At 37.0% G+C, this 23,633-nt stretch overlaps 1 protein-coding gene across 2 annotated transcripts in view; it reads right to left on the minus strand.

The window, feature by feature from the left end:
* The window catches only part of ZDHHC13 (zinc finger DHHC-type palmitoyltransferase 13), a 51,202-nt gene that overhangs the window by 16,360 nt on the left and 11,209 nt on the right, over positions 1–23,633 (minus strand). The window contains exons 2-10 of one of the 2 annotated variants that reach the window (XM_043451138.1): positions 19,812–19,952; positions 16,787–16,909; positions 14,201–14,278; positions 12,870–13,014; positions 11,394–11,458; positions 9,821–9,983; positions 9,291–9,416; positions 6,247–6,380; positions 3,031–3,131 (exon numbers count right to left, since the gene is read on the minus strand). In XM_043451138.1, coding sequence (XP_043307073.1) covers positions 3,031–3,131; positions 6,247–6,380; positions 9,291–9,416; positions 9,821–9,983; positions 11,394–11,458; positions 12,870–12,998 — 718 coding nt within the window. In that variant the 5' untranslated portion in view covers positions 12,999–13,014; positions 14,201–14,278; positions 16,787–16,909; positions 19,812–19,952. Of the gene's footprint in view, positions 1–3,030; positions 3,132–6,246; positions 6,381–9,290; positions 9,417–9,820; positions 9,984–11,393; positions 11,459–12,869; positions 13,015–14,200; positions 14,279–16,786; positions 16,910–19,811; positions 19,958–23,633 lie in introns of both variants that reach the window. The other variant, XM_043451137.1, reaches the window with a different exon arrangement.

The raw sequence follows: 23,633 nt of genomic DNA on the forward strand, positions 1-23,633 counted from the left end.
TCAGGCACTTGAAATTGGAAGGCAGAGCTTACACCTCCAGGATAAGCAGCAATATCACTGCTCGTACAACACGCTTTCCTGCATATGTTCCTCTGTTCGCCACTGTCTCTTTTCAAAAGAACAGAATTTGAAACAGAGCAAACACATCTCAGGTGTGTTCTGACCAGTGCAGTAGACAGTGAGATGCTGATGTCTTTTGCTTGGACACTCACATCCTCCTAATACTACTAGACAATACACTGGTTTCCTCGAAAGTCGCATCACTACACATACCAGGCTTCTAGTCAAAGCTCCTGGTTCTTCTTCATTTGCTCTGAAGCTGTGTCATTCTCACCACGATGTGTACTTGTATCACGCTGATTCTCTGAAACTCAGTATCAGGACTTCACATATTTATCCCTCTTAAACTTAACTTAGCTATAGCTGGAATCCGAAACGTCATGTTCAGAGGTTCACCATCTCTTTGCTAAATCTTAATCTTACTTCCAAACTTATCAGTAAGGCCTTCTCTCCTTCTCTCAAACCTGCCTCATAAAAGCCACAAGTACACACAAAAGGCACTAAAAGAAAGTGTTCCTCTCAAGAGCTAACCTAGAGCTGCTCTTAAAATTCCAACGTAAAACCTTCCACACAGATTTTGTTCATAAGAGTAATTGATAATAATAATAGCTATTATTTACAGAATGGGGACTAGGGGCAGCATTTTATAGACATCCTAACATAGCAATACTTGCAGCCACCTGATGAACTTGGTACTGTTATCCCTAATTTACAGGAAAACTGATATTCAGTGAAATTATTTGCCCACTGGTACCATGGCTCAGCAGGTAAAGAATCCGCCTGCAATGTGGGAGGCCTGGGTTCGATCCCTGGGTTGGGAAGATCCCCTAGAGAAGGGAATGGCAACACAACTCCAGTATTCTTGCCTGGAGAAGTCCATGGACAGAGGAGCCTGGTGGGCTACAGTCTATGGGGTCCCAAAGAGTCGGACACAAATGAACAACTTTCACTTCACTTCACATAATAACTAGTAAGAAAAAAAAAAAAAAAGCCAGAACTCCAATTCACTCTGTCTGATTCCAGAGACCACACTCCTTCCACAATGTTCCCAGGCTCTCTTCCCGTGATGGGCAAAGTGGCTGTGGGAGTGGAGGCCCCATGCAATGCAGACACGGCAACACGACTAGTCTACACCCTCAGGATGGGGTCTTTCCAGGGAAGCACCTCGGTTCACACTCAAGGCAGTTCAGATAGCATTTAGCATTCAGCTTGGAAAACACTGATCTGATGGCGCCACCTACTGACTGATCTGGCCCTTCCTGTCAACTCCACCATCCTTTAAGACTGTCCCAGCTATGGAAATTGAATCAGTCCTTCTCATGTTATGACATCTTCACAAATACTGAACAGCAGTAAACCCAGCTGAATACTAACTAACTACCTCTGTAATTGAGGTTTTCAAGCTATGGTGGAGTAACATTTTTGTTAATACTTACACTGCAAATTTGAAATAATTCAATGTAAAAACTACCAAACTTCTTTGGTGCAAAATCTGAAAGAGCATGAGTTACCCACATTTTAAAAAGGCATCAAGAAACACAATTTTTAAACTATGTTTACTCCACTGCATATGAATTGGTAAATAAAAATATCAGCCAGCCCTTTCAGTACTACGTCAATTACCAAAGCTTTTACAAGCCTTGGGACTTCTATAAGTGATAAAGTATTTTTGTATCACATAATGACATCACCCAAGCCTTTATTAAGCGGTGGTCATAAAGCCAGTGCTTAAAAAGCTGCCCTCAAATCAATAATTGAGATGAAAGTTAATGCAATAAAATCTTTTGAAAAGTCAAAATGACCCCCATGGTATACTGTGTCATTTATTTAAAGGAATCCGAAAAGTACTAGAGATAACGCTCAGAAATAAAGAGCATCATTAAAGTAAAAACATGCTATAATGAAGGGTGACAAATGTACTCAGAACTCATATGCCTCTCTCACTTTACATTTATTCCAATGAAAAAAATGAGTGAACGCATCTCTCTTATAAGCAGCATTCTTTCTTTTCAAGTGTATCACTCCCAGAAAGAGGAATAACAGAGAGTTAAAGGAATATGCTTAAAGGTACACGTCTATCCACCACATCCCTTCTTCTTCTGGCCTGTAAGGAAAGCAAGGCTTTTAATGGCTTCCTAGGGCCCTTTGAGGGAGAGAAAGGAGCCTGGAAAGAGGTGGGAACTCTGAAAATTGGAGAAAATGCATCCTTCCTGATGGGAGCTATAAATAGCTATAAACTAAGAAGTAACCCCTATCCTCACTTTCAGGTGACTGGATTTGGCCTGGGCCCTGCTCCTCAAGTGATAAACCAATCTCTTAGATGACCTGTTGTTTTTTTAAACTACAAGTTGCCATCCACTAGTAGGTCATGAAAGATTTAAGTGGCCTATGACTCACATTTTCAAAAAAGGAAATAGAATAAAATACAAAAATGTTAGAGTAAAGCACATATTAGGATGTGCTTTTGTCTCACATATATTTTGGGTGGCAATGCAAATTTTACTGTGCACTGAAAATCACTGCCTTGGACAATAACACCGCACTGACCACTGCTGAGGAGGACACATTTCCTTCAATGTTCCACCTATACAGGTAATCTTGGTACCCAGATTTATTAATCAATTATAACTGCTGACCAAGTTAAAAGAACCATCTGACCTTAAAGAGAACCTCAAGGCAATACAGTACTTTTTATGGATCTAAATAATTTATAATTCATTCACTGTTTTAATATATTGTTAAACTGTTTCCTTCCTATGTGTAATTAATACTAAACACCTTCTGTTTCCATAGTGTACCCTGAGATCATGTCCAGAATTCAGCAGATTTCCAACATTAAACACCTTCAATCAGGACCATTAAATTAATATAAATTTGATTTACATTCCCTGGATCTCATCTAGTATCTAAATTTTAGTCATTTTTAAAAGCTAAATGAGATATGCATTTAAGTGTAAACTTGAAGGATATCAGGAAAGAATAAGATGAACCAAGTCATAAACATCCAAAATATGGAACTCAGCAGAAAGACTGTTGGTAAGTATATAAGGCTCTTGTACCCGAGCAAGAACCTAAAAGAAAAAAAGCGTAAACATAAGGTATTAGTGAAAGTAAGTATGAATCATATTCATTTCAGTTCTAAATTCCCTTATATAATAATAATAGTGAGAATAAAGAAGACCTCAGATAACAACAGCTTTCACTAAGTGCTATGTGCCACTTTCCATGTGATAAGAGCTACACACCACCATCGCTTCATTTTACATGGGAGAAAACTGAAACACTGGGACTCTCAAAAAGTAAATGTTCTAGTTCCTGTAACTAACTTACACATTATTCCACCCCCAATAACACTATATTTTCAATTAATCTTTTTTATTGAAACACATATTTGTATTTTTGGCATGTTGTATTTTCAAATACACGTTATATTTTCAAAATGCAAAAATTTAAATCCCTGGAGAGTCATCTTCACATTTAACAAGCTAAATGCGAGGCTAGCAGTGTATTTTTGAAACACACAGAGGCACACAACCTTGAGCATTTCTATCCTATAATCAGCTTGTGAAGCAGACACGTAACACAAAAAGATACATTCAGGTTAACGGTGGCACTAGTCATCAAGCCCCAGCCATCTTGCTTGGATCACAAGCAAAATGGAAATCCACATAAAACTTACTCAAATGTTTACTATTACAGTTTCAAAAGAAGAAAAAATCTTTTACATTAAATATTCAATACAGTAAATCTAGACATGAATATAGTTTACCTAGATCTATTTTAAAATTTATATCATAAAACAACAATGATTGAACACACATATTAAAGGGTTTTTAAAAAGCTATCAAGATCCTAAGCACAACTATGATAAAATAACACTTGGCAACAAATAAAGATCCCACACCTCAGGCCCCCAATACGCTGCCAGAATAGGCCAACTGGAGCCCACATAACCTTCATGGCATGGCTTGTCTGCAGCAAAATTTGTTTGACCTAATTAAGTGATGCAGCGAACTATCTTATTTGTAACAGCCTGCTACTACGACCTGTCTACTTCTGACAGGTATCACATAGCAGCCTGGATCAACAAACAACCTCCTGTGGAGCCTAGTAATAGTGGAAGTTTATAGCCTCTTACTCCGTGAAATTGGGACTCTAAAGAGTGGAAGAAATAAAAGTAGAATGGACAAAGCTGCCATATGCATTTGCCTCCCATTTGAACAGTGTCCATATGCTAACTAAGCATAGCATATGAAGCCCTCGACTCACAGTTTCCATATAAATATTTTATAACATGAGTCTCTATTAACACAAAATCTCAAATGCCCCTATCCTAGGTGAGTAGATATTGCCAGCCTTTGCTTTCTCTCTGGAAAAAAGAAAAACAGTGATTGCAATTTGGCTTAAAATTTATTTGAAAACCAAGTCAATCCAATTAGTGGGAAATGAATGAATATCTCTAACTTACAAATTTTCTGCATAGCAAGCAATTTCAGGCATTTTACTATTTTTCAGAAACTTGAGCTTTTAAATTCATTTCCAGCCTACTGTCCTGCTCTTGAATGACTAAGTGGTAAAATGTGCTAATGCTTTCCTTTTTAAATAACAAAAGCAACTCATGCTTATTCCACAAAATGCTGGTAAGCAGACAAAGGACATAGGAACACTCATAATCACACCCTGAAGACAGCAACATGCACTTTCTTTTAGATTCTCTCCTATAGATCATCATCGTTACGTTTTCCTTTCCTTCAGTGACTGAAAATGTTCGACAGGAGAGACAAATGTCCTGCTTGTATGGGCCTTACATTCCAGGAAACAGTAATTAAGCGCCATGAAGAAAATACAAGGGGAGGATACAGCAGAGCCAGTCAGACACGGCTTGGCTAAGGAGGGGACGCTGGGAGCTGAGGTCCATGAGACGTCTCCCGCTACTAACAACACGGCACAGAACAGAGCCCTCCAGAAAGACACACGAGCAAGAGCCAAGGCCCCAGGTGGGTACGAGCTTGTTGTGTTCTAGAAACAGAAAGAAGGCTGGAGGGCAGTGGAAGTAAGAGATAATGCCAGAGGGGAAGGGGTGATGACATAGCACCTCACAAGCAAGGAGTCTGGATATCATTCTGAGAGGAATGATATGCTTTATGCGGGGAGGGCTTTATGCAGGGAGAGAAGACAGAAACTGGTTTTTTTTTAAAGCCCACCCTTGATTGCTGAGTGAGGAGGAACTACAGGGGGGTAGGAGCTGGAGCCAGGAGGTCAGTGAGGAGGCCTGGCCTAAGAAGCCAGCTGAGGAGAGGGCGAGCGCAGGCCAGCTGGGGCAGGGCAGGGAGGACTGGGAGGGCACTGGGTGTGGGGGGTGAGGAGCAGGGAAGAACAGTGGGGGGCAGTAATCGAGGACGGGGCCCATTATTCTTGTGAGAAACTGGATGCCACTCCACTGGGAAAGGGAGACGAAAAGAAGCGCTGGCTACTGATGACTGAGTACTGGGCGTCAGTCACGGTTTTAACCATTGTATTTGTGTTAACCACAAGGCAGGCATCGCCATAAACATCACCCTCATCTTAGAGATGAAGAAATCGAGGCACAGAGAGGGAAGCCAACTTGCTCAAGGTCAGACTGTCATGTGGTAAAGCGTGACTTGAACCCAGGCAATCTGACTCTTAACTAGCGACTACATATATACATATATATAATGCGTGAATATTTTATTAAAAATAGAACTATACCACAGTTACTATTTTATAACTTCTTATAATTTACTTAGGTTGCTTCTTACCTAAAAAACATTAAGAACTAAAAACAACTAGCTTAAAATAAATTTAGATTTAAAATAGAAAAAAACGATTTCCGAAAAATGGGCAAAAATGCTTCAAGATGCAAAATAGTTACAAAAATCTTTCCATTATTCATTAACAATTCAAAAAGTGACCTAGGCAAAAAAAGTGAGCTAGTATATTTATTTTCTGCCAATTGTCAATGCAATTAAATTATTGGATTGACTGATTTGCTATCAGTCAAATCATATACCACCAAAGCCCTGCCCTCCCACCTTGAGGATCATTCTATGTGATAAGTAACATTGATAGTTCAATAAAAATCTGTGGCTCCAGCTAGTAACAGTAAAAAAAAAGAGTACTCAAATTGGAAATGCAATAACCAGCTTTGCAAAGACTAATACACACCTTGGAAACAAAGACATCAGAAAAAACAATATTATTAAAAGAAATCCTTTTAGAAGCCAAGAATCTGAATCGAAGTCCAATATGTATCCAACAGCCCACATGGTAATCACAGAAAGTAGCAGTAGCAGGAAGACCTATTAAGAGATTCAGAATTTTAGAATTTAATGGATTTTACCTCCTAAGCACCTAATAATAGTTAGTTCAAAAGAAAAACTATTTCCTAAATATATAGTAAGTTAATACAACAGCACAAAACAGTTTTTCTTCAAAATTGCTGATAGATAAATCTGACCTTGCTTGAAAGCAATCTTTTAAAACCTTGCGTTAATAAAATGTTGCTTAAACATGTTTAGTTTTGCTGTCTTCCACTCCAAGAAATGTTGATCTTCTAGAAATGTGTTAATGATAGCTGACATTTAAAAAAATAATTTTCAAACAGTATTATATGTCAGAAGGCATAAAGCTGGACAAAAAGACCACACAAAAATCAATATACCCAAGATTCAATGAAGAAAGTACAAAAGTTCCAATCTAGGCATTGCATGGTGCCATGCCCTAATAAAGAAGGTCAGAAGGAACAAGTTTGCAGAAAAGATGACTTTCATTTAGGGCATGTGGAATTGTAGACATCTAGGAGACAGCCAGGAGTCAGTCAGAAAAGCAGATCTACCATACAGGACAAAACTTAGTGTTTAATCAGTACACCGAGTGGAAAGACAGGAATGAAAAGCATCCTGAGGACTGTGTGCAGGTGAATAGGGCAGAAGCTTGGCCAACAGAAACATTCAAGGGGAAAAAAGCTAAGTCCCAAAAGGTAAGTAGGGAAGTATGACCGGTATGACCAGAAAGGCAGGATGAGGACCGCAAGAAATGTTCCAGTCAAGCCAGGGAAGGGAGTTTCAAGAAGAGAGTAGTTCTCAGTGTTATATGTCACATGGAGGTCAAAGTCTGAAACACATCATCAGGATGCTAATAATATGAGTTTATTCCACAAAGTTAAAAGAAGGAAGCAACACTGTGGCTGTCTGTATTAAAGCCGGACACCACATCTGTGCAATGCAGTCCCTTAACTGCAGTATGCATGACCTTTATATTCTGCTCTATCTTCTTCAATCTTTATTCCTCTAAACCATGTTCTGGGGATGGATAATTTCAAATGATAAGAAGCCTTTAATATGCTTCCAATTCTAATTTGCATGATAACACATAATGAGCAAGTCTAGGGGTTTTTTTTTAAGGTAAACTTAGAATCTACATGCAATATAATCTCAGAACAGAAATAACAATTAAATGTGAATCTCACAATTTTAATCGCAGATATAACACTCACGGGTGAGCCACACTATTTCCTTGCTCAGCAAATGTCCCAGTGTACATCATGTGCTAGGCACTGTTCTAGGCACTTGGGAACACATCAATGAATTTAAAGTCCTTCTCTCATGAAGCCTAAATTCTAGTAGGGGAAGACAGACAAATGTACTAAGTGAATTTCTTAGTATATAGAAAGCTGGATGGAAGCTTTTTAAGGTTTTTGGCTTTTATTCGGGGAGAAAGGGGGAGACATCACAGTATTCTGAGCAGATGAATGATAGGATCTGACTTACATTGTAAAATTTATCTGATTGCTCTATGGAGAAGAGACCAGAGGTGAGTGGAGGCAGAAAAATGTCAGAGAGCTGCAGGAATTCATATAAAAAATAATGGTGGCTGGACCAAAATGTCATGGTAAAGTGGTGAGAAGGGTCAGATGCTGGATATACACTGAGGGCTGAACTAGCCAATATGCTTTTCTGATGGACTGGTTACGTGATATGACAAAAGAGGCAAAGGTAACCGGAGAGTAAGTTGCCATCTGCTGAGATGGGGAAGCTCTAGACTGAATAGTTAGGGGCAGTGGGGAGGAGAGATCAGAAGCTCAGTTTTGGATGTTATACTGATGATGCCTTTTGGATGGTGAATGGATTAATCAAGTAGGTAACTGGATAGGTCTGAATTAGAGATACATTTGGGAGTTGTCAACATGTAGACGGCATTTAAAACCATGGAAGCACATGAAACCACCAAGGGAATGACTAGACAGAAAAGAGGTCCAAGGACAAGACCCTGGGACACTCTGCTAATAAAGCAGGGGAGGGAGCAGAGGAGATGGCAAAGGAGACTACGGAGTAACTGTTATTTCTTTTTTTCTCCCTTCCCATACTTAAATGCAAAATTGGTGTAGTATTTGTGGGGATCCTCTGCATAGAAACCTCATGCCTGTTAATCCAGAATATGAAGGAATTCTATACATTCTGAAGACAACACTATCGTATGTGAAGACATTAAACAGTAAAATCAATTCAATATCCATTTTAACAATCTTAATTACATTCTCTATTACAACTTAGATTTTGCTGGACATAAGAGCAAGCTGACCATTCTAATTTTTTCTATCATTCCATTCACTTTTTCATTATTGTTGTTCATTTTTAACTTTAGAAGACCACCACTCAGAAGAACTGCCAAGTTAAAAAAAGAATAAAGGTTCAGTTTCATCTCTCAAAATTGTGAATGCTTTTGATTTTATGAAGTGACATCAAATGCCTGAAGCTTGCAACATTGTAATTTTTTAAGTTTAACTCTTCCTGATTCTAAGAAAACATTTTGAATGTTATTATTTCCCCTTTGAAAAAAATTTTAAGAGGAACAAGTTCTTTAAGAATAACTCCAATAAATTCCTTGCAACAATGATTTTTCCTTTTGCTTCTCTAAGAATCTAAACCATTTGTGTTTCAATTCACTCATGAAATAAACATGGAAATATGCTATGGTATTCACAAGGTAACATGGAGCTGTAGAGCCATCTAGCTGAGAACCAACAATAAATTGGCAGTAAAAGTGCCAAATTTCCAACTTTGGGTTATGGGATGTATGGGAAAGATATAACCTGCAGATACAATGCAGCAGTAGGCCAACTCCTTGGTTTTCCCTGATGCCTTCAAATGCAAAAACAAATGGACAAAACAGTTCTTTGAGCCCACAGGATAGGCCCTGTATGAAAATACCTCGCATTTCTGCAGCCATCTCCAAAGTCTGAAATTTTTGTTGGCTCGAGTTTTGGCCTCCGTTTTTAGCATGTGAATAATGAGCCGATTTTTGCTTTGCAGGGCCATGTCAAGAGGGGTTTCTCCCTAAAAAAAGAAAGAAAAAGTTCAATTTTATTTTTGATAGAGCATAAGTGCTAAACTTTTTTTTAATATTTATTTATTTGACTGAGCCACATCATGGTTGCGGCACATGCGATCTTTAGTTGCACATGCAGGATCTTTTATAGCTGTGGTGTGCGAACTCTTAGTTGGGGTATGTGGGGCCTAGTTCCCTGACCAGGGATTAAACCCAGATTCCCTGCATTAGGAGCGTGGAATCTTAGCCACTGAGCCACCAGGGAAGCCCCAATGCTAAACAAGTTTTACAAACTCATGAGAATCATAGATTCAATGTATTTATTCCAAGGGTAGCCAACTATGATTGTTTATATGTATCGTGTGGTAACTGAAGACGTAATAAGCTAAGAGAGATAAACACCTGGCCATACCTTAACATTTCGGACATCCAGGCTAGAACCAGCTTCCAAGAGCTTATCAACAGCATTAACATTTCCTGCTGCAACTGCCCAGTGAAGTGGAGTGTTTTGATGTATTTTATCAACTATATTGAGAGAAGGATTAAACTTTAAAAGAAATCCAGTTGGTTCTGGCCTGTCTCAAAACAATAAAACACCAAGGATCATTTATTAGAATGATTTGAAGGGTAAATGTAAATAATGAACCTGTTTGATAATATATCAATGAACCAATCAGTAAGTATTCCGAAAACTGCAGAACTTCTCTGTGCAGAATTCTACTCTAGGTGTTAATACTGTGAGGCCCAAGTTGCTGCCCCGAGAGAAATCTATTAATTGTCTGCTACATAATGTAATTTTAACAACAATACAATGGAATAATTGCTTTTGTTTTTCAAATTTTTATTTTCATGTTACTGTTCTAATGATTAACTTTTTTTTTTTTTTTTACTTCGGCCAACATTAAATGCTATGTTATTTATCCAGTTAAAAAATTAAACATACAAAAAAAAAATTAAACATACAATATCATATTTGAGGAGACAAACCAAAAGCTAACTTCACATTCTCCCTCCAACCACTTATTACGTAAAGTGGTATAAAAATGCCCTAAATCATTTATCAAAGAAAGTTATGGACTTGAAAGCAGAATTCAATTATTTTTTTACTTCATGTTCAACACTTTTACTTCTTTCATGACTACTCAAGAGATTCCTTTAATACAATAATAATTTATTTTACTCATTCTATTCAAGATTTTAAAACATTATACATGACCTCAGAGTTACCAGCAAAGATGACAAAATGCTTTTTGACAAAATTCTACCCCAAATTCGAGCCCTACCAGTCTATGAACTAAAAGGAAATAGCATCAGAACTAACTCAGTTCCTAGGAGTGACAGCCTAAGTAAGAGCAGACTCAGAAACTAAGTACAACACTGGAAACAAAATTGATAAAGGACAAAGTATAGCATGTATTTGAGCAGAAGAATAACAGAAGTTGGACAATATGGTGACCAGTAATCACAAGTAGTAATGATAAAACACACAAAAACTTAAATATCTAAGTAACTGATATGAACATATAAACATGCTATCTTCATAACTGCAATTTTCAATTACAATTAATATTTTCAGAGTAGTCAACAATGTCAGAGAACCCTCAAATTTATTGTTTTTTGAAATGCATATTTATCATCTAGATTTCAAATTATGGGAGCATTTAAACCTGTAGCCATTCTTGAGAAACGTGAACTAAGAAATGCAAATTCTGTTAATTAAGTATATGCTCTGGAATCTCCAGGTGTTCTGTAAGAGAATTTTTTTCTTATTGGTAGCTTTCAAACTTTTCCACAAAGCTATCAGAAAAGAGAAAATTTATTTCAAAGCTGTTTTTCTAACTACAACTACATTAAAAGTGCATGTCACAGACACAAGATGGAAAATCTTACTTTCTTCAGAATGCTGTGTCACCTCACATAGAATAAGATACTTAAATTGCTGGAATCAAGAGTCAGAATAAGGCAATTCAATTAAACTTACTTACCCAAGTACTTTGTTAGCTGATAACATGAGAGGTGTCTGCCCGTTTACATCTATCGTGTTCACACTCTGTTAAAAAAGAAGAGTTGATCAGCCTAACTGTAAACACAGTCAAGTTTCTGCTTCCTCTCTTAGTAGAAGTATCTCTTTAATACATTCAACACCACCAGTGTGTCTACAAGGGTTCAGATATCATTTGAATAAATAATGTTCTGTTTCACATCCATAGGGTAAAAATCCACTGATTCCTACAAAATATTTTTAAAGGGAAAAATCTGAATATATGATTTTAAATGTTGTATGTTGTGAGTGGAAGAAGACAAAGGGACAGAAAAATGTTGATAATCACCATCAAATATGAGACAGTAGAAACCTTAGAAGTTATCTAGTTTAGACTTTAACAGACACATTAATTCAAACTATCACCTCTTGGACAAAGTCATCCAGTCTCTACTTAAACACTTTCAGTAAGAGTTAACTCTACCTTCTGAGGCAAGAATACAAAATAAATTGTATTTTTGAATTTACTATGTTTCAAAGAGTAAAACATGAAAAATTCTTTTCTATTTTTGAGAATATAGGAAATAAAAGGGAAATCATAGCTCCAAGAAGATACGGTCCACTTAAAAAAATGGGTCCAGAGTTGAGGTATACAATACCTCAACCAAGGGCCCCCAACCCCCCAAAAAAGTCAGTGACTGAATATTCTTACAGGCCTTGGAGGAAGAAGCCCAAAGTGAAGTAGAAAAGATGACTCTTCATACAGCTTTCCAAAATGAGAACCAAGAGGTTATAATTATTCTACTTGAATTGCTAAGTCTAACAGAAAGTGCTAATTTAAAGAGAATACAGTCATTCCAACAGCATTCGTGCAAACATGTTTCCATGCCTGCTACAGACGAAACTACTGATATATAAACTAGTTGCTACCAGAAAGCATATCCCAGGAAAGCAGAACTGACAGTGAAACTCCCACTGCCAACAACCCATAATTTAACCAGTGCCATAAATGAATGTCTCTTAAGGCAAGTCATTTTTCATGGGATTACTTCAGGGAACAATAAGAAACATACATTCAAACTGATCTCCATTTGGACTCAAATAATGAAAGCAAAAGATGGGTTAATTTAGTGATTTGACTACCATTTCCACATTCAACCAAAAGAAAAATACAGGCATTGAAGTCATGTTTTTGAAAAACTCTGCAAATTACTGGGATCACAAGAAAAACTATTATAAGCTTACCAGTTTCAGAAACAACTATTATATGTTACTGAGCTAAATGACCTATCCTTTTTGCTCCAGTGACGCTGGAAAAAGCAGTATTCAATAGCTAGACTTACTGAGGCTAGTATTTGAACATTCAGGTATCTGTAAAAATGATTTTTATACCTTAAAAATGAGGACTATTACTAATGATCCTCTCTGAGTCCTTTCAGATTTACAACAGCTAGAATACAAAATATGTCTCAAAACATACCTGTCCTTTAGAGATGAGATATGCTATAATGGGCATGTGCTGAAATAACACGGCCAGGTGGATGCCGCAGAATCCCTCTCCATCAATGAGAGCGGGGTCTGCACCATACTGCAGTAATAATATGACCATAGGTAAATGCCCTTGTCTGGAAAAAGAGAGAACAAAAATTATACTGTACCCTATAGTGCAAAAGAGAAAAATTCAGGGAGAAACTAATATTCCTAAGACATGAGGGACTGTGGTTATATATAGAGTATTTCTTAACAGTGTACAGATTTTTAAAACACTGGAGCTTCTCTAAATATCTTTTACGTAGACATTCCAAACTTAGAACTATCTGGACAGTCCTTGAGTGCAGGTAATAAGCTTATTAGTAATAACCTCCCAATCTACCTTAAATCTTATGTGTAAGACTACTACCATGTATAAATAATTTTACATAACTAACAATAAAAACGGAAATTAAAAATCACTTGGACTTTGCCATTGCTATTTTAAAAACAAAAAATAATCATGAAACAGGTTATGTTGAATGTAGGGTAACAATTCCCAGACCACAGGTGATAATACTGTTCTTAGGAGCTACATATTTCTCTTTGAATACAGCTCATTTCCATGTAAAGCACTGTAGCTTACGGGGATGAGCTAACCCCAGATTCTTCAAAATTCTTGACTCCAGAGAAAAGACTGAACTCCTTGCCTTAAATGAACAATTATCCACTTCACTTTCAGGTTTGTTTCAGTTCCACCCATCAGAGAGAATGGAGTTAAATTGAAAGATGAAGAAGTTGCTACGTATCCAAGCAGACACTTACTAACTCCAGCTTCAGATGCCAACACATACCAGGGAAAAGAACTGATGGAGTTTACACTCACTAAACTACCACATTTGTCCATATGATCAAATATTAAAAACATTTACTTTAATTATAAAATATAATACATACAACTTAGTTTGGGCCCTCAATTAAACACAAACACATCATCTACACAAACTCTTTAAAATGGTATTTTTTTTTTAATGAAGCGGTAAAAACAAAAGAGTCTTTTAAGTGGTCTGTAACTGCAATTCTAGTATGAACTACTAGCCATATATAGTTATTTAAATGCAAATTAGCTAAAATTAACTAAAATTAAAAACTCAATTCCTTAGTGGCATTAGCCACACTTTACATTTCACATGTGGCTAGTGGCGCTACCTTATGGGACAGCACAAACATTTCCATCTTCACAGAAAATTCTGTGGCAAAGTGCTGGTCTGTAATGTTCAGAACATACGTAAATCAGTTTTGATTCTGAATAGCAATTTCAGTATTTAAAGAAACCTTTACCTGATGGCCCAATGAAGAGGAGTTGAGTTTAAATCTCCACCCAACTGATCTACCACAGCGCCTTTTGAAATATAAAACCTGTTAAGAGCAGACATAAATGAAAATAAGATTTAAAACTTAAAATTCATACTAAGAAATAAAACATCCATTTTTCTTAGTAATAAATGTATTTGAAAACAGAAATTATAATAATGCCCCTCTCTAAAACACTCAGATCTGCAGAAGTCTGAAAGACTCACATAACAGCATCAAACAGATCCCTGGTGAAATATTCTCATCATGTAAGTAATTACTCCTGCTGTCATGAGTATCCCTTTACAACTATACACTAAACACATAATAACTACTCTCTGCTGATTCTAACCACAAAACTCCTGAAATGGTTTATATTTCAGTTCAGTTCAGTTCAGTCACTCAGTTTTGCGACCCCATGAATCACAGTACGCCAGGCCTCCCTGTCCATCACCAACTCCTGGAGTTTACTCAAACTCATGCCCATCGAGTCGGTGATGCCATCCAGCCATCTCATCCTCTGTCGTCCCCTTCTCCTCCTGCCCCCAATCCCTCCCAGCATCAGGGTCTTTTCCAATGAGTCAACTCTTCGCATGAGGTGGCCAAAGTACTGGAGTTTCAGCTTCAGTATCAGTCCTTCCAGTGAACACCCAGGACTGATCTCCTTTAGGATGGACTGGTTGGAAGGTTTCTATTACAGATGATCTATTTAACTTGCAAGAAGAAAGGTGAAACTATGTCACAATTAACAGCTTAAAGTTAGAATTACTATGTGGAAATAATGATGCTAAAAGCAGCTAGCAAAAAAATAATTCAAAATTTTTCCAGAGAAGTTAGACATTTTGAGTATTTCACTCTATTTTGGAGGCATAGATGGGACACATTGTATAAAGTTAAACTATAAGGTAAAGAGACTTATTTTCTTCTGTGGCTTACAGGAATTAGTCTCATTATTTTAAAGTTGTGCTTCACATATATTATGTAAAAACACCAGTTTATTTCCACAGAAAAGGAGTATGGCTGTGAGTATATCTCATTATTCTAACCTTCAGTATATTTTTACTTTCTTAAACCACAGGATTTTAAATGTGTATAATACAAAACATATACACATTCATGTACACAATACACATTTTACATGCTAAAGATATAAAAACAAACAAAACACAGTAGCGCTTTATGTACGGAAATAATTTTATACAATCCAATACATGCCTAATCTAAAATGCATTCCATATTTAATTTTGCTATTAAATTATTCCCCTACCCATCCATTCCTCCTGGCATCATTACAATATAACAATTTCAGTGATTCTTTTAAACTTGGTGAAACTATCCATTCTATTGTGAAAAATGTGTTGTTATTGTTCAATCACTCAATCATGTCCTACTCTGTGTGACCCCATGGACTGCAGCATGCCAGGCTTCCTTGTCCTTCATCATCTCCTGGAGCTTGCTCAAACTCATGTTCATTGAATCGGTGATACCATCCAACCATCTCTTCCTCTGTCATCCCCTTCTCCTGCCTTCAATCTTTCCCAGCATCAGGGTCTTTTCCACTGAGACAGTTCTTCACATCAGGTGGCCAAAGTACTGGAGTTTCAGCTTCAGCACCAGTCCTTCCAATGAATATTTAGGGTTGATTTCCTTAAGAACTGACTGCTTTGATCTCCTTGCCATCCAAGGGACTCTCGAGTCTTCTCCAGCACCACAGTTCAAAAGCATCAGTTCTTCAGTGCTCAGCCTTCTTTATGATCCAACTCTCACATCCATACATGACTACTGCAAAAAACATAGCTTGGACTATACGGACCTTTGTCAGCAAAGTAATGTCTCTACTTTTTAATACACTGTCTAGGTTTGTCATAGCTTTTCTTCCAAGGAGCAAGTGTCTTTTAAAACTTTCAAGGTTGCATCACCATCCTCAGTGATTTTGGAGTCCAAGAAAATAAAGTCTGTCACTGTTTCCATTGTTTCCCCATCTATTTGCCATGAAGTGATGGGAACAGATGCTACGATCTTAGTTTTTTGAATGCTGAGTTTTAAGTCAGCTTTTTCACTCTCCTCTTTCACCTTCATCAAGAGACTCTTTAGTTCCTCTTTGCTTTCTGCCGTAAGGGTGGTATCATCTGCATATCTGAGGTTACTGATATTTCTACCAGCAATGTTGACTCCAGCTTGTGCTTCATCCAGCCCAGCATTTTGCATGATGTACTCTGCATATAAGTTAAATAAGCAGAATGACAATATATAGCTTTGATGTACTCCTTTCCCAGTTTTGAATCAGCCCATTGTTCCATGTCCAAAAATGTTCAAATTCATTGCCTGAACTGTGACTTCATTTTTAATTTTTATTTCTGGCCAACGAGAGTCCTGGTCCAGATGATCTCTGAGGTCCTTTTCAGTACTATGATAACCACTGTGCATGGCACAAAGTTCAAAGATTCATTTATAATAAAGGATTAGAGGTGGCTCAACATACACACTTGCACTTGAAAAGAGAAAAGACAAATGAAGGAAAGGTTTAGAATTATAAAACACACACTTAATTAACACACATATATCCCATCTTACTTTACAAGATCCAGCCTGTTATTAATGGCAGCCCAGTGAAGAAGAGACACATTTTCTTTGTCTGGTTGCCTGACATCATATCCTGCTTCTACCAACTCTTTACATCGCTCAAAAATGCCGTATCTGCAACAAGATGGAAAATAAAAGGCATAACTGATACCATTAACATAATTTCAGCTATCAAAATGTCTTTTTCTTTTACCATGTCTTTATCCGGTGTGTCTTTCAGCCAACACATAAATATAACAATTAGCAAAGATATTCATAAAGTGGATGGGATGTAAACCCAAACAACAGAAGTAAACCTGGCTACTAGCTGATCAGACAGATAAATCTTTTTGGACTTGAACCTGATTTTCTGAAATAAACTTTTAACATTCATAGTTTTCCTCTTTCAATAAGTTTCACTGGATCTTCCACTATGCACCAGGAATACATGGCGCTGATTTTGGACAATAATCTTATCCCCAAATCAAACAAAGCCCAAGCGATGATCTCACAATAAGGGAGCGAGACTAAAAGCAAACTGGAACAGGATAAATTCAACAATAAAACATGGACATGGTGTAGGTACAGAAAAGGAAGGAATGATTAGCTCTTCCTGAAGTAGATGGAACATGATGTACAAGCTATGAAGGGAAGACATTTCAGGCAGAGGTAACAGCATGTACGAAAACCAGAGATATGAAACTACCCAGATGTTTGGAAAAATAATAAGCAATTTAGCACTGCAGAAGCATAAAGCATAAGAAAGGCAATGGCAGGAGATGAGGCTAGGAGAGGCAGGCAAAGCCTGCATGATCCTTCTCTGCCATGCTGTGAAATTTAGTCTTTATGGCTCAAGGGGAAGCCAGTGCAGGTTTTAAAGAAGAAAGCACTCAGGCTTTGGGCTGTAAGAAAGATCACATTAGTGCAATATGGAAGCTAACTTGAGGTGAAGACTGAGAGACCAGTTTAGAGGCTCTTGTATTAGGGACAGGTGATCAGCAAAGGGAGCCTCAGGGAAAAGAATGGAAAGGAGGGGACGATTGAAGGGATAATTCAGAGACCTATTTAACTATCAGAATGAAAAGCAGGAGAGAAATATCTCTTTTTAATGCTAAAATAATTTTCAAAATCATTCATTAGCTCTATTTCTTTTCAATAGAAACTATTAAGTCCTACTAGACCATTCAGTTTCTTTGAAACTTACTTTTATTTAGAGGGACCTGAATGTTTTACTGTGCCTTCAAGGGTCAAAATCAAAACAAATGGCAGAATGTCTGTTTCCCACACTATTAAATAACTTCCACCTCATCAAAATGTGTACATGCCTGTCTTTATGGCATTTTTTAAAAGATAGATACCCATCTGACAACAAGAAGTGAAGATATTAGAGAAAATGAGTTGTTGATAATGATACATATATATATTTACATTCTCCATCTTTTAAATATCAACTTTAACATTTTATTGGAAAAGAAATACTCCTCTGTGATGATCTAGAGGGGTGGGATGGGGAGAGGAAGGAGGTTCAGGACAGAAGGGATATATATATATATATATATATATATATATATAATTATGATTGATTCGTCTTGCTGTATAGCAGAAGCCAACACAAAATTGTAAACCAATTTTCCACCAATTAAAAAAAATTAATTAATAAAAAATAATTGGGAATCAAAAAAAGAGAGATACTCCCTTTACATGAGAAACATAAAGAGTACAAATTATTTAAGGACATTATGATTTAAAAAATACAAAAATACCTATCCTAACTAGCTTTTTTCACCCTTCCCAAATACTACCTAAATATCTTCTCACAATCACTTAAGAAAGTCCAAGACCTGAAGAAAATTTTAGGAAAGATATGAGTTTTTATTGAGATTCCCTATGATGTAGCCTAATTTTTCACACTTATTATAACAGAGCTTTACTGAAAGCAGTGAAACATATAAATGTTTCCATTTTAATTAAAGCAAATATCTATTTACCTTAAGAACACTGTCATCTTCATATAAATATAACAATAAAAACATTCTCAAATAATATTCAACTAAAGTAGTGGTTCCCAGGGCCTCCAGAATTCATGTAAATTAGTAATTAGAATATTAAAATAATTGTCAATTACTTTTTAACAAACATAAGCAATATATTAGTCTGTTTAAAGCCAAACAGGTTAACTAATCACCAAACATCTTCACTTTTGACAGAAACTATATCAAGTTTGTGCAGTAACATTGGTTTCTTTCATGCAGATTAGAAGCTCTGACAGGCAGGCCTATATTTGATTACTGATAAAGTGGCCTACTAGTTAACATAATCTGACAGGCAAAATATTTCAAAACATATTCAATGGCAAGAGATGTGGTAGATGTTAACAATCAGTGAGATCCATGAGGGTGAAAATGTTGGAAATGATTTAAGGCAAATACTCACAGGTGGAAATCTTAAGGAGAAACTCGAAACATTATTTCATTTTCAGTGAAAGCAAAACAACCAACTATGTTTCAAGTGGTCCGAAACTATAGTTTCAAGTGGTCAGAAAACCTGTTTCTATTTTACTGACTTTCTTCTAGTGCACCCAACAAAATAGCTACATAGAAAGTAATCAATAAATGTTTAAAATACCCATAAATGTGTGAGTTGTATTCATCTCATCTTCATATTTAGGTTGTAGTATAGTTTAAAAGCCTAAGATGTGTATTTCAAACTCAGAGTCTAGCATGAGTGTCATTTAAAACCATCTGCTCACTCAATGAACACTTATTGAGAACCTAATACAATACAGAAACTGTGCAAAAGCACTGGGGTTACAAAGATGGAAAAGACATGCTTTTGCTCAGAAGTTCACAATCTAATGGAAGAGACCATTAATAAAAAACTAAGGTGCACTGTATCAAATGCTCCGATGCTGGTATGACAAACATATATCACTGGAGTATGAAGGGAGGAAGGTGTACACGGGAGTGCCATGAACTGCACATAGGTTATTGTAACTCAACAGAAACTAAGGATAAAGCAAAGCATTAGGCAGACTTACTGAGTAGCTTTTACAATGTCACAGTTACTAGAATCCTCTATAAGAGGAAGAGCTTCTCTCGCCTTGGCAAGTTCTTTGTTTTCATGCGCACAGACTCCATGTCGGCCAAATCCTGGAGGGTAGGGGCCATGGCTGTGATTCCTGCACTGAAGAGAAAGAGTAACTTGACGAGGCACAGCAAGAGAATCAATGTCACAATCAACTGCATCATAAAGCATCTGGTACTATCAACAATATCTATCAGTTAAATGATTTGTTTTTCATTCTTAGAGGTATAGCCTACAGAAGATTTTCCTTTTAATTCTATTCACTAGGATTAGATGCTTAATATTAGAAAATTCCAAATTAGGTATTAGGTTGGTGCAAAAGTAATTGTGGTTTTGCACTGTTGAACTCTACCTTTCAACACTGGAATACATTCTCAAATAAATGTGGTTATGTTATACATCACTTTAATGCATACTTCTCACTTGGTTTTGTTGCTAATGACTTATTACCTGATGTTTATATTTATCTTAGACTATGAAATGATGTTAGACAAAAAGTAAATTCCAGTTACTTTTTAATTCAAGTTCAAAATGGATCATAAAGCAGCAGAGACAACTTGCAACATCAACAGCGCACTTGGCTCAGAAACTGCTAACAAACAGTATGTGCAGTGGTGCTTCAGGAAGTTTTGCAAAGGAGACGAGAGCCTTGAAGACGAAGAGTGCAGTGGACAGCTGTTGAAAGTTGACAACGACCAACAGAGAGCCATCATCAAGCTACTCCTCTTACAACTACAGAAGGTGCTGAAGAACCCAACATCGACCAGTCTATGGTCATCCAGCATTTGAAGCAAACTGGAAAGCTGAAAAAGCTCAATAAGTGGGTGTTTCATGAGCTGACTGCAAATCAAAAAAATCGTTTCGAAGTGTCATCTTCTCTTATTCTACACAACAACAACAAACCATTTTTTTATTGTGATTGTGATATGCGACAAAAAGCGGATTCCATACAACCCAGGGTGACAATCAGCTCAGTGGTTGGACTGAGAAAAAGCTCCAAAGCACTTCCCAAAGCCAAACTTGCATCAGAATAAAAGGTCATGGTCAGTCTGGTGGTCTGCTGCCAGTCTGATCCACTAGAGCATTCTGAACCCCTGTGAAACCATTACATCGGAGAAGTGTGCTCAGCAAATTGATGAGATGAACAGGAAACTGCAACCCCTGCAGCTGGCATTGGTCAACACGAAGGGCCCAATTCTTCTCCATGACAATGCCCGACCACACGCTGCACAAGCAACGCTTCAAAAGTTGAACAAAGTGGGCTACAAAGTTTTGCCTCATCCACCATATTCACCTGAAGTGAAAGTGTTAGTTGCTCAGTTGTGTCTGACTCTTTGCAACTCCATGGACTCTAGTCCACCAGGCTCCTCTGTCCATGGAATTCTCCAGGCAAGAATACTGGAGTGGGTAGCTATTCTCTTCTCCAGGGGATCTTCCCAACCCAGGGATTGAACCTGGGTCTCCTGCATTGCAGGCAGATTCTTTACCATCTGAGCCACCAGGGAAGCCCTCATAGTCACCTGCCCTGCACCAAATGACTATCACTTCTTCAAGCATCTCGACAACTTTTTGCAGGGAAAACCCTTCCAAAACCAGCAGGAGACAGAAAATGTTTTTCAAGAGTTTGTTGAATTGCAAAGCACAGATTTTTATACTACAGGAATAAACAAACTTATTCTTGTTGGCAAAAACATGTTGACTATAATGGTTCATATTTTGATTAATAAAGATGTGCTTGAACCTAGTTATAATGATATAACACTCATGGTCTGAAACTGCAATAACATTTGCACCAACCAAATATTTCTGTCATAAAACAAAGGCCATCTGCAAAAGACACCAAAGTATCCTGTTACTTGTAATAGGTGGAGGGTCATGGTTCTTGACAGCAGGAAGGTCACCAGGCGTCTGCTTCAGGAAGTCACGGCGAATACACCCTAAGGCTATATCCCAATGTATAAATGAAATCCCAGAAGAGGAAGAGGAAATACTTTCAAATATTTGACTAAACAACAGCCAAAAATCTTCCAAATTTGGTGAAAATTATAAACCCATGGCTCCTACAAGCTCAACAAACCAAAGCAACACCAAGCTCATAATATTACACCAAGGCATATAATAATCAAACCACTCAAAATCAATGATAAAGATAGCAGTCCAAGGAAAAAAACACATCATGTTCAAAAAAACAAAGATGAGAATGAACTCAGACTTCTTAGCAGTAAGTACTAGCCAGAAGACAAAAGCAAGACAGTCTTTAAAATCTAAAGGAAAAAACAACCTGCAAACACTAACAAAAATATTCTTGAAAAATAGGAATGAAAGAAACACTTTTTTCAAACAAATCAAAGCTAAGAAAACTGCCAACAGACACTATCTTACAAGAAATAAAAAAGGATGTTTTTCAGGCTAAAGGAAAATAATACCAGACAGAAATCTGAATCAATACAAAGAAATAAAGAGTGACAGAACTACATGGGTAAATACGTATAATTACTTGGGTCAACATAACAGACTTTTCACATTTTAAAATTTCTTGATGACAATAAACAGAAGTATATTGTTACAGGAGATTCTTAAAACAGTATTTGCAGATAAACAGTTGTAAGTAAACCCAAGAGCAACTTCTAAATAAATAAAGTCATGCAATAAGCCAATAGCAGAAATAAAATAAAACACTTAAAACATACTCAGTATCTTTCAAACTGCAGGAAAAGTAGAGGGAAAATGAACAAAGAACAGAGAAGGAATAAAACATATAAGGTAATACATTTATACTAAACTATGTTTATAATCACATTAAATACTCATGGTCTAAAGAAAACCAAATGAAAGACAGTTTGTTAGACTGGATTTTTAAAAAAGCAAGCACCAAGAAAACTACACGTCCTCTACATGAAACTCACATTAAATACAAAAACATACATAGGTTAAAAATAAAGGATAGAAAAAAAAAAAATAAAGGATAGAAAGAGATATGCCATGCAAAAACAAAATAAGCATAAGGAATTCAATGGTTCTATTAATATAAGACAAAGTAGACATCAGCACAGGAAATATTAGCAGAGATAAGGAGGGACATTTCAAAATATTAAAGAAGGCAATTTATCAAGAAGATATAACAATCTTAAACACATGTGCACCCAAAAGGAACTTCAAAATTCATGAGGCAAAAAAGAAAAACAGGAAAATTCATTATTAGAGTTGAGTATTTTAGTACATCTTTCAGCTACTAGAAAAGGAGAGAAATCAGAAACAGATGCATGTGTGTGTGTTCAGTCGCTCAGCTGTGTCCGACTCTTTGGGACCCCATGAACTGTAGCCCACCAGGCTCCTCTGTCCATGGGATTCTCCAGGTAAGAATACTGGAGTGGGTTGCCATTTCCTACTCCAGGGGATCTTCCTGACCCAGGGATCAAACTCGCGTCTACCCTGTCTCCTGCACTGGCAGGCAATTCTTTACCGCTGCACCACCAAGAAGACGTAACACTACCCACCAATTGGATCCAACTGACGTTTTCATAAAATCCCACCCAACAACAGAATAGATATGTGTTCCAAGTACACATGGACTATTCACCAAGACAGATAATATACTGGGCCATAAAACAAGTCTCAATAAACTTATATGGGTTGAATTCACACAGAGTATGTTCTCTGGCCACAGCTGGAATTAAATTAAAAATAAATAATGAAAGGATATGTAGAATATTTGGAAACTAAACAACACAGTTGTAAATACAGTAAATGTTTAGCTTTAAATCCTTATAATGGG

This window comes from Cervus canadensis, chromosome 29, assembly GCF_019320065.1.
Source record: "Cervus canadensis isolate Bull #8, Minnesota chromosome 29, ASM1932006v1, whole genome shotgun sequence".
Lineage (NCBI taxonomy): Eukaryota > Metazoa > Chordata > Mammalia > Artiodactyla > Cervidae > Cervus > Cervus canadensis.